The sequence below is a fragment of the Carcharodon carcharias genome, chromosome 7 (assembly GCF_017639515.1).
Source record: "Carcharodon carcharias isolate sCarCar2 chromosome 7, sCarCar2.pri, whole genome shotgun sequence".
NCBI lineage: Eukaryota > Metazoa > Chordata > Chondrichthyes > Lamniformes > Lamnidae > Carcharodon > Carcharodon carcharias.
Window position 1 is genome coordinate 187,113,423 of NC_054473.1, and position 16,959 is coordinate 187,130,381.

Sequence of the window (16,959 nt, forward strand, 5' to 3'; positions counted from 1 at the left end):
AAATAGTGATCATAATACCAATGAACTCCAGGTTAGGTTTGAAAGTAACAAGCACAAACAAGAATCTTAAAGTTAAAGAAAGCCAATTATATAGATATGAGGAGAGGACTGGCTAAGGTTACTTGGGTAAATAGACTAAAAGATCTGGTGCTAAATGAACAGTAGGAGAGACTTAAAGGAACAATTCAAAATGTTCAACAAAAACACATTCAATTGAAAAACAAAGGCTTAGCAAGAGAGACCCATCTGTAGTTCACTCAGGGAGTTAAGGATAGTATTAGATTGAAAGAAGAGGTTTACAATCTTGCAAACAATAGTAGCAACTCTAAGGATTAGGAGTGTTTTTAGAAACCAAAGAGTCAGCAAAAAGTTGATAAAAAAGGGAAAATATAAATATGAGGGGAAACTAGCCAGAGGATTGGAAGTCTGTGAACGTTTTACCAATATTTAAAAAGGGTGCAAGGGATAGGCCAGAAAATTAAAGGCTGGTCAATCTGACTTCGGTGGTGGGCAAATTATTGGAATCAATTCTGAGACAGGATAAACTGGCACTTAGAAAGGCATGGGTTGATCAGGGATAGTCAGCATGGGTTTGTGAGGGGAGGATCGTGTCTTAGAAATTAAAGTACAAAAACAGATGGTAAGAGCTCTTATAGGTATATTTAAAGGAAAGGAGTAGCTAAAGTAAATGTTGGTTCTTATAAGCAGAAGCAGGAGAAATTATTATGGAGCATGAGGAAATGGTGGAGGCATTGAACAAATATTTTCTGTCTGCCTTCACAGTGGAAGACACAAGTTTCATACCAGAAACTGACAGTAACATGGGGCTAAAAAGAATGAGGAAATTAATATCAGCAGAGAAAAAATATTGGAGAAACTTAAGGGACTAAAACACGACAAATCCCTGGGACCCGATGGCTGACATTCTAGGGTTCTGAAAGCGATAGCTGCAGAGATAGTGGATGCGCTAGCTATGATTTTCCAAAACTCCTTTGATTTGGGAATTGTCCCATCAGATTGGGAATTGGCAAATATTACACCCCTTTTCAAGAAAGGAGGGAGAGGGAAAATAGGAAACTACAGGCCAATTAACCTAACATCAGTCGTTGGGAAAATGTTGGAATCTATTATTAAAGAAGTCTTAACAATGCACTTAGAAAAGCAATGTATAATTAGAACAAGTCAACATGGTTTTACGAAAGGGGAATCCTGTTTGACACATTTATGAGAGTTTTTTTCCGCATGCAATTAGTAGGATAGATAAAGAGGAACCAGTAGGTGTAGTGTACCTGAATTTCCAAAGGCATTCGATAACCATAGAATCATAGAAAAGTTGCGCTGCAGAAAGAGACCATTCAGCACATTGTGTCTGCACTGGCCAAAAAAGAGAAAAACAAAACTAGCCGCTCATTTTTATTCCCACTTTCCAGCAACTGGTCCATAGCCTTGCAGGTTACAGCACTTCAGGCGCAGATCCAAGTACCTGTTAAATGAGTTGAGCACTTCAGGCTCGACCAGCAATTTAAGCCATGAAGTCCAGACACCCACCACCCTCTGGGTGAAAAAGTTTTTCCTCATGTCCCCTCTAATCCTTCTACCAATCACCTTAAATCCATGCCCCTGGTAACTGACCCCTCAGCTAGGGGAAACAAATCTTTCCTGTCTACCCCATCTAGGCTCCTCATAATTTAATGCACCTTAATTAAGTCACCCCTTAGCCTTCTCTGTTCTAAGGAAAGCAACCCTAGCCTATCCAATCTTTTCTCATAGTTGCAATTTTCCAGCCCTGGCAGCATTCTTGTAAATCTCCTGTACTCTCTCCAGAGTAATTATGTCCTTCCTGTAATGTGGTGACAACTGTACACAAACTTTCAGCTGTGGCCTAACCAGCATTTTGTACAGTTCCAGCATTACATCCCTGCCTTTGTATTCAGTACCTCGTTCATTAAAGGAAAGCATTCCATATGTGTTCTTTACCACCTTATCCACCTGTCTTGCCACTTTCAGAGGCCTGTGAACATGCACTCCAAGGTCTCTCACTTCCTCAACCCCTATCCTCCCGTTTACTGTGTATTCCCTTACCTTGTTTGCCTTCCCCAAATGCATTACCTCTCACTTTTCTGGATTGAATTACATTTGCCACTTTTCTGCCCACTCAACCAAACCTTTGATATCTTTGTGGAAACAACAGCTACTCACTTCACCATCAACAACTTGGCCAATTTCTGTGCCATCTGCAAATTTCCCAATCATGCCTCCCACATTTAAGTCCAAATCATTAATGTATACAACAAACAGCAAGGGCCCCAACACTGAGCCCTGTGGAACCGTTTTCCATTTGTAAAATCATCCATCGACCATTACCCTTTGTTTCCTGCCACTGAACCAATTTTGGATCCAACTCGCCACCTTTCCCTGTATCCTATAGGATCCCATTTTTTTGACCAGTCTGCCATGTGCGACCTTGTTAAATGCCTTTCTAAAATCCATGTAGACAACATCACTGCACTAACCTCATCAATCCTCCTTGTTACTTGCTCAAAAATATTCTATTAAATTACTAAAACATGATCTTCCCTGAACAAAACTATGCTGACTATCGCTGATCAATCCGTGCCTAAGTGACAATTTATTCTGTCTCAGAATTGATTCCAATAATTTGTCCACCACTGATGTCAGACTGACTGGCCTATAATTTTTGGTCTATCCCTTACACCCTTTTTAAATATTTGTAAAACGTTCACAGACCTCCAATCCTCTGGTGCCTCGCTTGTATGTAGTGAGGATTGGAAAATGATCCTCAGAGCATCTGCTATTTCCTCCCTGGCTTCCTTTAACAACCTGGGATACAATCCATCTGGTCCTGGTGATTTCAAGGATGCCAGTCCCTCCGGTACTTCCTCTCTCATTTTGCTTATTTTATCTGATATTTCACACTCTTCCCCTTTAACTAGAATGTCTGCATCATCCCTCTCCTTAGTGAAGACAGAGACAAAGTGCTCATTGAGAACCCTGCTCACATCTTCAGCATCAACACACAAGTTACCACATACATCTCGGATAGACCCTTTCCTTAGTTATTCTCTTGCTCAATGTACTGGTAAAACATCTTTGGGTTTTCTTTGATTTTATCTGTGAATATTTTTACATATCCTCTCTTTGTTTTCTTAATTTCCTTTTTTATCTCATTCCTGTGCTTTCTATAGATCTCTAGGCTTTCTACACTATTAAGATTTTTGTGACTGTCATAAGCTTTCTTTTGCTGCTTTATCTTACCTTGTATGCTTCTGGATAAGCAGGGCCCTGTGGATTTGGCAGTTCCACTCTTATTCTTTGTGGGGACATGTCTATGCTGTGCCTGTAGAATTTCGCTTTTCAATATCTTCACTGATTTGACACCATTTTCCCTCCAAGTAGCTGTATCCAGACCACTCTCACCAGCTCACCTCTCAGCTTTGTAAAATTTGTCTTCCCCCAATTTAGAACTTTTACTCCTGTTCTATCTTTGTCCATTTCCATAATGACACTAAATCTAACTGTATTATGGTCACTATCTCCAAACATTCCCCCACTGCTACTTCATCCACTTGTCTGGCTTCATTTCCTAAGACTAAATTTAGAATTGCTCCCTCTCTCATTGGGCTTGTTACGTGCTGGCTGAAAAAGTTCTCTTGAATGCAGTTCAAGAATTTTGGTTCCTCTGTGACCTTTACACTAGTCGTATCCCAATTGATATTAGGGTAGCTGAAGTCGCCAACGATTACTGCCCTATTGTTCTGCACTCAGACATTTGCCTACATATTTGCTGTAACTCCCTTCCACTACTTGGAGGTCTATAGTACGCTCCTAGCAATGTGGCTGCCCTTTATTCATTTGAGGCCAACTCATATGGCCTAATTTGATGCTTCATTTAGTATATCATCCCTCTTCACAGCTGTAATTATTTCTTTAACCAATAATGCTGCAACCCCATCTTTTTTTATCCCCCTCTCTATCCTGCCTGAAAACTCTATATCCAGGGATGTTGAGCTGCCATTTTTGCCCCTCTTTAAGCCAAGTTTCCAGTTGCAACGATATCATGCTGCCATGTGTCTATCTGTGCCCTCAGCTCATCGGCTTTATTTATTATACTCCTTGCATTTACATATACACCTTTTAACACTGCCAAATTCTTGTGCTGTATACTTTTTAACCTGAGCTTCTTCTGTCTTTCAATGTCAATCACTAATTCTCCATCTCCCTCTCCCTGCTCTGAATGTGCCCTCAGGTTCCCATTCCCCTGCCAATCTAGTTCAACCCCACAACCCGAGTGTGCTAGCAAATCTCCCTGCTAGGATACTCGTCCCATTCAGGTGTAGACCGTCTGACTTATACAGGTTCCACCTTCCCCAGAACCAGTCCCAAAGCCTCAGAAATCTGATGTGCTCCCTCCGACATCAGCTTTCCAGCACGTGTCCAATTGCTCAGTTCTCCTAGTTCTATACTTGCACGTGGGACTGGGAGTAATCCTGAGATTACTGCTTTAGAGGTCCTGTTTTCCAATCTCCTTCCTAGCTCCCTAAAATCTGCTTTTAGAACCTCATCCCCTTTCCTAAGTCACTGGCACCAACATTGACCACGACCTCTGGCTGATCACCTCTCCCCCAGAAGAATGTCCTGTAGCCGCTCCATGACATCCTTGACCCTGGCACCAGGGAGGAAACATATCATCATGGAGTCACATTCTATAGCCACAGAAATGCCTATCTGTTCCCCTAACTAACAGATTCCCTATCACTACTGCTCTTCCACTCTTCTTCCTCCCCACCTGTACAGCATAGCTGCCTGTGGTGCTACAAACCTGGTTCTGACTGCACATCTCCAAGGGTCCAACACCCTCAACAGTATTAAAAAGCAAAATCAGTCAGTGAGGGGGGACCCCAGGGGACTCCTGCACTACCTGCCCACTTCTCTTGGACTGCCTGGACATCACCCATTTCCTTTTTGCCTCCAGGCTCCTAAGAAGTGGTGTGACCATCTCTCTGAACGTGCTATCTACATAGCACTCAGCCTCGCGGATGCACCATAGTTACAAGCAATAGGGAAGTAAAGTCAAGTCAAGGCCAGGTAAAATAAAGTAGTATAAGAAAACCAAAATAACATAGTTAACATAAGGGAACTAAATTGATGCCATGGCAAGATAGCTTGGTCATGTGGAATGCATATCCTCTAATATGTGGGATGTCCTGGACACTACCACTGTCTTAGATGACCACGTGCAGGAAGTGTCACCAGCTGCAGAACCTAGAGCTCTAGGTTTCGAAGCTCGAGCAGAACAGGAATGAAGTTGTCCTGCTACGATTGTGCAGGGTTTTGGCGAGACCGCATGTGGAGTAGTGTGTGCAGTTTTGGTCTCCACAATTGAGAAAGGAAATGCATTAAAGGTGGTACTGCGAAGTTTCACTAAATTGGTGCCTGGGATGAGGGGGTTGTCCTATGCTGAGAGACTGAGTAAACTGGGCCTATATTCTCTGGAATTTAGAATCAATGAGAGGCAATCTCATTAAAAAATGCAAAATTCTGGAGGGGCTTGATAGGGTGGATGCTGAGAGATTGTTTCCACTGGTCAGGGAAGCTAAAACGCGGGAGCACAGTCTCAGGATAAGGGGCCAATTATTTCGGACCAAGGAGGAATTACATCACTCAAAGGACTGTGAATCTTTGGAATTCTCTGCCCCAGAGGATTGTGGATGCTCCATCGTTGAATATATTTAAGGCTGGGATAGACAGTTTTTGGTCTTAGGGAATCAAGGGATATAGGCATTGGGCAGAAAAATGGAGTTGAAACCCATGATCAGCCATGATCATATTGAATGGCAGAGCGGGCTCAACAGGCCATGTGGTCTACTCCTGTTCCTATTTCTTGTGTTCTCCCCTTCAATGCATCCATGTTACTTGCCTCAACCACTCCTTGTGGTAGTGAGTTCCACATTCTCACCAACTCTCTGGGTAAAGAAGTTTCTCCTGAATTCCCTACGGACAATATTGTACAATGGGTAGCACTCTTGCCTCTGGTCAGAAGGCTGTAGGTTCAAATTCCACTCCAAGGGTTGAGCAAACAAAGCAAGGCTGACACTCCAGCACTATCAGAGATGCTACCTTTTGGATAAGGCATTTTCTCTCGCAGGTGGACATAAAGGATCCCATGCTATTGCTTGAAGAGGAGCAAGGGAATTATCTCTGAAGTAATATTTACCAATATTCAACCTCAACCAACATCAGAAAAAACAGATCTGACCATCATCACATTGCTGCTTGTGGATGCTCTCTGGTTACGAAAAGAGCTTTATAAATGCAAGTCTTTATTTTTCCCTAGGGCACGCATGCCAAGAAATCTATGTTACATATGACACAGAATTACATAGTATTTACACTACAACAGACCACTCCACCCAACAGGTCCGTGTCAATGCTTCAGCTCCACATGAGCATCCTCACACCCTTACTTTATCTGACTCTTCTATATCTTTCTCCTTCATGAATTTATCCAACTTCCTCTTAAATATATCCATACTATTCACCTCAACCACTCCACCTGGTAATGAGTCCTACATTCTCACTGCTCTCTAGGTGAAGAAATTTCTCCTGAATTCCCTATTGGATTTATTAGTAGCCATCTTATATTTATGGCCCTATGTTTTGGACTTTGCCACAAGGGGAGACCATCTTTTCTACATCTACCCTATCCAAACACCCTCATAATTTTAAAAACCCCTATCAGCTCACCCACCCCTCAGCCTTCTCTTCTCTGGTGAAAAAAGCCCCAACCTGCTTGATCTATTCAGGTGATTATAACCATTGAATATAGCAACGTACTTCTTCTGTGTGCACTATTAAATCAAACAGAGCAGTAGCTCCATTGAACGTGTATCTGAAAACAAGTATTGAGTGTTAAAAATTTTATAGAGACCAACTTTCTAAGTAGGGATTAGCCAGACAAGCTAGGGGGAAGAAGCAAGGGCTTTACTAAAGCCACCTGTGTGAGGGAGATAATTACATGTACAATTTTAAAATAACATTATCACTGAATTAATGACTATCTAATGCTGCTTTTCCATATATAGTATAGTTAATCCAAAGCTTATAATTCAAGCAAAAAGATAAATATAGATCAGAAAACCGTTTAATAGCATTGAAATTTTTTAAAGGGTTAAATTTCCAAATTTGCCATATTATGAGTATTATTCAGAAAAATCTATGCAAGTGGAATAAGCGATTGACTATGTATAAACTCAAAAAATATTTTACACAAGGCAGCAATGGCTGTCTGGTGTGAGGTCAGCCATTTTGTTTAAAATTCTCTCAGCAGGGTGGGGTTTAGTGGGGCGGGGAGATTAAAATTAAACAAACAAATGTTCACAATGAATGCAGCATGATTGCTGTTATCTCCCAACACTACAGAGCCCAGCAGGATATCTGGACAGGAAACTTTCCTCTTCCTCGCCCATCCATTCCCAGGAAAAGGGCAGGATAACAAAAGCATTATACTATCTTTCCTTAATTTAGAAAAAAAAATCAAAATTGCAGTTGTGGTATTTAAATACATTCATTATGTGTCAAGTTATAACACACTATTTTCCTGTCAGAAAAAATTAATTGCAAATCTGTGACGGCCAAAATAAAGCAGTCAGGAATTGCAGACAGGAATATTAGCCAAAGTAATCAGCTTAAGTCCAGGAGCTTGCTCCACAGAGATAAGCAAATCAGTTCAGACATCTGGCAGCACAAAGAACCAGCTCAGAACACCTTGAGAATGACATCTGCTACTTGACCAAACCTTAGATCATAGGGTGGCAAAAGACATCTTAGAATGTATAATCATATGCCTCCTAAGTATTTGACAAGTTTATCCAATGCTTAACTGAAGCACAAACACCAGGAAGATGTCAAGTTTGATGGTTAGTCTCAAGTCAAGTTAGCGGATCCCAGTCACAGAGTTATTAAAATACTACAGTGGGTCTCAGTGCCTATGAGCTCAACTTAAAGGGGAGGTGGGGGAAAAATCACAGGCTGCAAGCAAAAACGCAGGGAAAAAATTCATAAGGGCATTAAAAAAAAATTCCCTTTTGTTAACACTTTTGTTTTTGTGGGTATGATAGCTTAGTGGTTATGTTACAGGGCTAGTAATCTAGAGGCCTGGACTACTGATCGGGAGACATGGGTTCAAAACCCAGCCATGGTAGCTGGGGAATTTAATCTCAATTTTAAAAATCTGGAATGAAAGGGAAGCTGGTATCAGTCATGATAACTATCAACTACTGGACTGTTGTAAAAACTCATCTACTTGATTAATGCCCTTCAGGTAAGGAAATCTGTCATCTTTACCAGGTCCAGCCTAAGTGTGACTCCAGAACCATGGCGATGTGGTTGACTCTGAAATGGCCTAAAAAGCCACTTAGCTGTGTGTGGATGGACAATAAATACTGGCTTTACCAGTGACAGCCGTACCCACGAGTAAAAAAACCGCTTCATTAGTTATAAAAAATATCTTAGAGCGGTTGCCATTTGTTCGAAATGATTTGTAGTTTTCACCAGAAAAAATTCAACAAATATTGAGAGAAAGAATCATTTTTCCCCTGTGCAAGATTATTTTCTGACACATCACAGATTGACAAGGTAAATTTTAAACTTCAGAAGAGGTCCCCTAAAAAACCTCAGGTATCCAATGATTTACAGTACTGGTGATATTTATATTGTTGTGTTCTTTGAAGAAGGAAAACAGGTCACAAGGGTAGGTAAAGGTCAGCCCTGACGGGGAGGCAATGTGATGGACGATTTCGCTCTTGGCTGGATTTGTACTTTCAAAAGTAATTCAAATAAAAAATGTTCCAAGATTTCACACGCTTTAGATTCTCATTTTTAGAAAGTAACAGAAGTGTTTTCCAGATGCTAAGTGGCAGACTTTTAAAGCTACAGAAATAAAGCCAAACAGGTGATCAGGTCCTGCACTGGTGCGTGAACGAGCTCCCAAACAAGAGGCCAGTTGCAAGAGGCTTTCTTCTAAAATCCTATCTCTCACCACTCCAAAGTAAATCCACCATCACAACAGTGACATTCACTCTTCCCTCCTGTCACTTACACATTCATCTATAGCTTCGTTACCTCCAGACTTCAATTTTCTGGATTTATTATACAAAAATAAAGTACAAAACTAAGACACAAACTCCACAATCTCCAGTGTGGTCAGGACTGAGGCAGCAATGATTGCAAACCTGTCCCAGGATGTACAAATTGTCAGTACATACAGCTTCTGAACCTACAATCAGAAACAAAGCCACAATTATAAAGATATATTTTGCATTACAGGCTATGAAGTCTCTGCCCTTCAAATCTCCATAAGCAGGTTAATAGCCATTTTTTTATAATATCATCACATTTTGAAACTGTGGTTTCTGTAGACCAGTATCCCAACCGACTGACAGAGTCACACAAGAAAAAGACACAGACATCTCCCAAGATCTATCTTATATTAACTCCAGCTCTTGCAAAACTCCAATGTTTGGAAATTGCTCCACTCCCTGGTCCCTCAAAATCCCAGATTTCCATCTCACCCATCCTACACGCCCCCAACTCTCCATTAATCTATGACCTCCTCCAGCTTTGTGTGCCACTGCATTCTGTTATCGTGACTCTGACCTCCTCTGTATCCTATCACCTGTCTCTGGTGAATAGGCAGTTAGCTATTTTGACCCTGCATTTCACAGAATCACAATTTTAACAGCACAGAAGGGAGCCATTGCCCTGCCTTTTCCCTGTACCCATGCACATTGTTTCTATTCAAATAATCATTCAATGCCCTCTTGAATCTGCCTTCACCACACTTCCAGGCAGGGCATCCTGACCCAAAGCACTCATTGTGTGAAAAAGTTCTCTCTCACGTCACATTTGCTTCTTTTGCAAATCAGTTTAAATCTGTACCCTCCTGTTCTTGATCTTTTTACAAACGGGAACAGCTTCTCCCCATCTGTCCAGCCTCCTCATGACTTTGAGCACCTCTGTCAGATCTCCTCTTAGCCTTCTTCTCTCCAAGGAGAACAGTCCCAACCTCTCCAATCTATCTTCATAACTCATCCCTGGAACCATTCTTATAAACCTCGTCTACACTCTCTCCAATGTGTTCACATCCTTCCTACCATGTGGTGCCCAGAACTGTACATAATACGCCAGCTGTGGTCTAACAAGTGTTTTATATAAATTCAGTATAACCTCCCTGCTCTTGTACTCTATGCCCCTATCAATAAAGCCCAGGATCCTATATGCTTTATTAACTGCTTGCTCTCTCCACCTGTCCTGCCACCTTCAATGATCTATGCACATATACACCCAGGTCTTTCTGCTCCGGTACCCCCTTCAAAATTTCAACCCTTATTTTATATTGCCTGTCCATGTTCTTCCTACCAAAATGCATCACCTCACACTTCTCCGCATTGAACTTCATCTGCCACCTATCTGCCCACTCCACCAACTTGCCTATGTCCTTTTGAAGTTCTACACTGTCCTCCTCACAGTTTACAACACTCCCAAGCTTCGTATCATCCGCAAACCTTGAAATTGACCTCTGCACACCAAGATCTAGATCATTAGTATATATTAGGAAAAGCAAGGATCCCAATACCTGGGGAACTCCACTACAAACCTTCCTCCAGCCCAAAAAATATCCATTGACCCTTAATCTCTGCTGCTTATTTTTCAGCCAATTTTGTATCCACATTGCTGCTGTTGCTTTCATTCCATAAGCAACAACTTGTCTCATAACAAAAACAAAAATTGCTGGAAAAACTCAGCAGGTCTGACAACATCTGTGGAGAAAAAGGCAGAGTTAACATTTCGAATCCGTATGACTCTTCTTCAGAACTAAAGAGAAGTAAAAATGTGGTGAAATATATACTGTTAAAGGGGGAGTGGGACAGGTGAAGCTGGATAGAGGGTCAGTGATAGGTGGAGGCAAAGGAGAGATTGCAAAAGATGTCATAAACAAATGGTTGAAGGGGTGTTGATGGTGGTGATACTGGCTAAAGGAGGTGCTAATAGTGACATGTAGAGTAGAAAGCAGGATGAGCAAGTGACAGGTGGCCCTAGTGGGGGTGGGGGTGGGGTGGGGGTAGGGGACAGTGTGGGGGAAAAAAAATCAAAATGAGCTAAAAGGTGGGGATAAAACAATGAATGGAAACACATTTTAAAAATAATAAAAATAGGTGGGAAACAATAGAGATAAAAATTTAAAAATATATATTTGAAAAAAGGGGATCAAAAAGGGGTGGGGATGGAGGAGCGAGTTAATGGTTCTTGCTCATCCTGCTTTCTACTCGTCACCATTAACACCTCCTTTAGCCAGTACCATCACCATCAGCACCCCTTCAACCTTTTGTTTATGACATCTTTTGTAATCTCTTCTTTGCCTCCACCTATCACTGACCTTCTATCCACCCCCACTAAACAGTATATATTTCACCACATTTTTACCGCTCTTTAGTTCTGAAGAAGAGTCATATGGACTCAAAACGTTAACTGTCATTCTCTCCACAGATGCTGTCAGACCTGAGTTTTTCCAGCAATTTTTGTTCTTGTTCCAGATTTCCAGCATCCACAGTATTGTGCTTTTAACTTTTCTCACTAGTCTGTTGTGTGGCACTGTATCAAATGCCTTTTGAAAGTCCACATACAGCACATCAACAGCATTACCCTCATCGACCTTTTCTGTTACCTCTTCAAAAAAACTCCAGCAAGTTAGTTAAACATGGTTTGCCCTTTAGAAATCCAGGCTGGCTCTTCCTTATCAACCCATATTTTTCCATGTGATTGCTAATTCTATCTCAAATAATTGTTTCTAGAATCTTGCCCATCACTGAAGTTAAACTGACTGGTCTGTAATTACAACCTTTTTTGAACAAGGGCGTAATATTTGCAATTCTCCAGTCCTCTGACACCTCCTGAATCTAGGGAAGACAGAAAAATTATGGCCAGTGCTCCTGCAATTTCTACTCTCACTTCCTTCAATATCCTTGGATGCATCTCGTCCAATCCTAGTGCCTTGTCAACTTTAAGTACCGACAGTCTATTCAACACTTCCTCCTTATCAATACTGAACCCTTCTAATGACAGAGTTTCCTTGTCTGTCACCTTGGCCTGGGTAGCATCTACCTCCTTGATAAAGACAGATTTCAGTTCTGTCGAAGGGTCATGAGGACTCGAAACGTCAACTCTTTTCTTCTCCGCCGATGCTGACAGACCTGCTGAGTTTTTCCAGGTAATTCTGTTTTTGTTATGCAAAGTATTCATTTAATACCTCAGCCATGGCCCCTTCGTCCATGTGTAAATTCCTCTTTAGGTCCCTAATCGGCCCTACTCTTCCTTTTACCACCCTTTTACTATTTATACACCTACAGAAGACTTTGGGGTTCCCCTTTATGCTGGCTGCCAGTTTTTTCTCATAATCCCTCTTCACTTCTCTAATATGCTTTTTCACCTCCCCTCTGAGCCTTCTGTATTCCTCTTGGTTCTCAACTGTATTTTCTACCTGACACCTGTCATAAGCACACTTTTTCTTCTTTATCTTAATTTCTAGATTTGTTTGCCCTGCCTTTCCCTTTTGATGGAATATACTTTTACTGTGCCCGAACCAATTCTTTTCTGAAGGTAGCCCATTGTTCAGCTACAGATTTTTTCCCACCAATCTTTCGTTCCAATCTATTTGGCTGAGCTCCGTTCCTGCCCTATTGAAGTTGGCTCTCATCCAGTTAATTTTTCTTATTCTGGATTGTCTATCGTCCTTTTCATTCTCCTTAAACCATACCACCTTATTTCCTCCGTCCAATTTTGCGCAAAGCTTTTTAAAGGGGATACAAGTGAAAAAAACACAAACAGCATCACAGGGCAACAAAGCAGCATTAAAAATGCTAGGGAACCATTGGAATTTATTTCTAAGAACGTATAATTCAAAAGTAATGAAGTTATTTTAAACTTGTTTCAGATCCGGAAAGAATTTTTCTTTTTAATCGTTCATGGGATGTGGGTGTTGCTGGCTAGGCCAGCATTTATTGCCCATCCCTAACTGCCCTTGTTCAGAGGGTATTTGAGAGTCAACCACAGGGCTGTGGGTCTGGAGTCACATGTAGGCCAGACCAGGTAGGAACAGCTGATTTCCTTCCCCACAGGATATTAGTGAACCAGCTGGGTTTTTACAACAATGAGTAGCAACATCTTACATTCTTAATAACGACAAACTGACTTACATATAGCAAGTGAGGTTCCATCAGGAAATTTCACAATGCAGCAGAACAAGAGAGAATGGATCAGCATTGCATGGTGGGAAAGGCCAGACAGGCCCTTATATACAAGCAGACACTGACATAGATAACCAGCCTATATCAATGGAGGAAACCCAAGCCATTGTGGAAAAATTGATTCTTATTTTACTCATTTTTGAAATGTAGGCAAGCACTTACTGCCCACTGTTACTTGACCCGAGGTGGTAGTGAAGGTGAGCCACCTTCTTGAACCGCTGCAGTCGGTGTGGTGAGTGCTCCCACAGTGCTGTTAGTTAGGGAGTTGAGTGTTTTCACCCAATGATGATGAGGGAAAGGGATTAAGTAATTAAATTTAGTGCAACACAAGGATCAAAGCTGGGATTGAATAAAAAGAAAACAGCTTGACCAACTATTCTGAAGATTGCAGGACCAGCCCACTATAAAGGAGCCATTTGCACCCCGTCTAATGACAAATTGCTCTAGTCTCCTGGACACTGCTGTGAGCAAAAAACTGGGAAGAAAATCATAGTGGCCTGCAGGCAATTTTTACTCTTCACTTTCTTTGAACGATTTTATTAGTTATAAAAATATTAGAAATTGGGGGGGAAAAGAAACTAACTGGGTGGGGCAGTTGGAAGCAGGATGCCATGTGATGAAACCTCCAGGAATAGGCTCAACCAGATTTGACAACCTAACTCCCAACTCCAAAATGGTACCAATGTGCCCAGCTTTCTATCCACAATAAGCAAGGAAATCATTCCAGATAATGCATGTAAAAAATCATTACCTCTGACGCTCCTCCCCAGGACTTCATGGCCTCTTCCAATTCCGTCACATGGCCAGCCTTCATGGTCTCGCTCCCCATTGCGTTCTTCCTCTCCTGGGCTTGAGCCTCTGCCAAGCACGAGTGGGCTATAGGCTGAACTCGATGTAATGCCTGGGAAAGGAACTGGAAGTGGACCTGCAGGACAGTCAGGAAACATCGGCCTAGCACCTGAGGAACAGGAACACAACAAAGGACATTACTCGAGGGCTGCCAGATTTGCGGATGTGGTTCAAAATTAATTCAAGCAGCAGGAAAACTTAGCGCAAGTGCTAGGCAAACCTGCTGCACCAGTTCCCAGCTTCATTCAACATACTAGTTTTACATCCACCTCCCAAAAGGAAAATAAACAAGAGGAAAGACGTTAACGTAAACTGTTGCCAAATGAATAGATTTTCACAATCCACCTAGAATAAAATTAAGGCATGATAATACACAATACGGTGCTACTAATTTCCAAAGATGTACCAAGATTGATAAATTCTGTTTGAATGACACTCACCTAGTTTTAAAAATATAACAATCAGTTCCCGTTTGAGCTGAGATGGCTAAGGGAGATTTACTAGAGGTGTTCAAAATCATAGAGTTACGATAAAGTAAATTGGGTTTCCCGCTAGCAGGAGGGTTGTGAACGAGAGGGCACTGGTTTGAGGTATTGGGTAAAAAGATAAGAGTCATTTATATCTGAAATGTACTTCCTGAAAGAACAGATTCAATAGTGATTTCCAAAGGGGATTTAAAAAAAAATTCTTTCATAGGATGTGGGCGTCGCTGGCATTTATAGCCCATGCCCAATTGTCCTTGAGATGGTGGTGGTGAGCTGTCTTCTCGAACTGCTGCAGTCCATGTGGTATAGGTACACTCACTTTGCTGTTAGGCAAAGAGTCCCAGGGTTTTGACCCAGAGACCGTGAAGGAATGGCAACATATTTCCAAGTCAGAATGGTGTGAGACTCGGAGGGGACATTGCAGGTGGTGGTGTTCCTGTGTGTCTGCTGCCCTTGTCCTTCTAGATGGTAGTGGACACGGGTTTGGAAGATGCTGTCGAAGAAGCCTGGTGAGTTGCTGCAATGCACCTTGTAGATGGTACACACTGCTGCCACTGTGCGTCGGTAGTGGAGGGAGTGAATGTTTTGGCTAGCGGATGGGGTGCCAGTCAAGCAGGCTGCTTTGTCCTGGATGGTGTCAAGCTTCTTGAGTGTTGTGGGAGCTGCACTCATCCAGGCAAGCGGGGAGTATTCCATCACACTCCTGACTTGTGCCTTGTAGATGGTGGACAGGCTTTGGGGAGTCAGGAGGTGAGTGACTTGCAGAATTGCAGAATTCCCAGCCTCTGACCTGCCCTTGTAGCCACAGTATTTATATGGTTAGCCCAGTTCAATTTCCAGTCAAAGGTAACCCGCAGGATGTTGATAGATAATTGAATAAATACTTGAAAGGGAAAAAACTGCATGAGCATGGAAAAGAGCAGAGGAATGGAATTTATGTGACAGGTCTTTCAAAGAGTCAACTGAGACACAATGGATTTAATGGCCTCCTGTTTTATAAGATAATATTCTATGCCTTACAAACTGAAGGCTCTGGAGTGGTTCCAGCATTACTGACATTATATTGGAGTCTTTCAAAACACAAACATTCAATCCTGTGATACTCCATAATCAAGGCTCAAAGTAGAGAAAGACCCAAGTGACAGGTGGAGGCAGGCACCATGGGTAATACTTTTTGTGCAGCTTTTAGAGGAAGAGGAAGAGAAAACAGAACCACAGTATGGCCACAGAACCCAAATTAGAAAACAGTAGGAAGAAAGAACTTGCATGTACACCGCATCTTTCACAACCTAGGGATGTGCTTCCAAGAACTTTACATGTAATGAGGTACTTTTGAAGTATAGTCACCTGTAAGAAACACAGCAAGCGTTTTGCGCACAGCGAACTTCCACAAACAAAAATCCGTTTTTAAGATCTTGGTTAGTAAATATTGGCCAGGACACCAGGAGGAACTGCTGTCCTCTTCATTGAAAAGTGTCTTGTGATCTTTTGCTTCCATCTGTGTTTGTAGACAGGGCCTCAGTTTAATGTCTCAGCCAAAGACCCCTAACAATACAGCACACTCTCAACACTGCACCTAATGTCAGATTACGGGTCCAAGTATCTGGATTTGTACTTGTACAGGGTTTTGGTGAGGCTGCATCTGGGGTTGTGCGCGCAATTTTGGTCTCTACATTTAAAAAAGGATATATTTACATTGGAGGTGGTACAGCAAAGGTTCACTAAATTGGTCCCTAGGATGAGGGGGCTGTCCTTTGCTGAGAGGCTGAGTAAATTAGGATTATATTCTCTGGAGTTTAGAAGAATAAGAGGCGATCTCATTGAAACCTACAAAATTCTGAAGGGGCTTGAAAGGTGGACACAGGCTGTTTCTGCTGGTCGGGGGAATCTAAAACACGGATAAGGGGCCAATACAGGACTGAGATGAGGAGAAATTACTTCAAAAGAATTGGGAATCTTTGGAATTCTCTACCCCAGAGAGTTGTGGATACTCCATCGCTGAATATATTTAAGGCTGGGATAAACAGATTTTTGGTCTCTTGGGGCATTAAGGAATATAGGGAGCAGGCAGGAAAATGGAGTTGAAGTCAAGTTCAGCCATGATCGTACTGAATGGCGAAGCAGGCTGGATGGGCCATATGGTCTATTCCTGATCCTATGTGCTTAAACCCGCAACTTTTTAACTCAGAGGTGACAGTACTACCCATTGAGCTAGGCCAAATATGGGATCGTTCGAAAAAAGTATTATAATAGTGGTTAAAGATGCTTTCCTTTTGAGAGGCTTCGCTGTATCATATGTCAAG

The 16,959-nt window shown here is 41.9% G+C and overlaps 1 protein-coding gene across 3 annotated transcripts in view; it reads right to left on the reverse strand.

Moving 5' to 3' along the window:
* The window catches only part of LOC121279700 (granule associated Rac and RHOG effector protein 1-like), a 214,588-nt gene that overhangs the window by 50,294 nt on the left and 147,335 nt on the right, over positions 1-16,959 (reverse strand). For all 3 annotated transcript variants that reach the window (XM_041190944.1, XM_041190943.1, XM_041190942.1), the window contains exon 3: positions 14,074-14,280. In XM_041190944.1, coding sequence (XP_041046878.1) covers positions 14,074-14,280 — 207 coding nt within the window. The remainder of the gene's footprint in view (positions 1-14,073; positions 14,281-16,959) is intronic.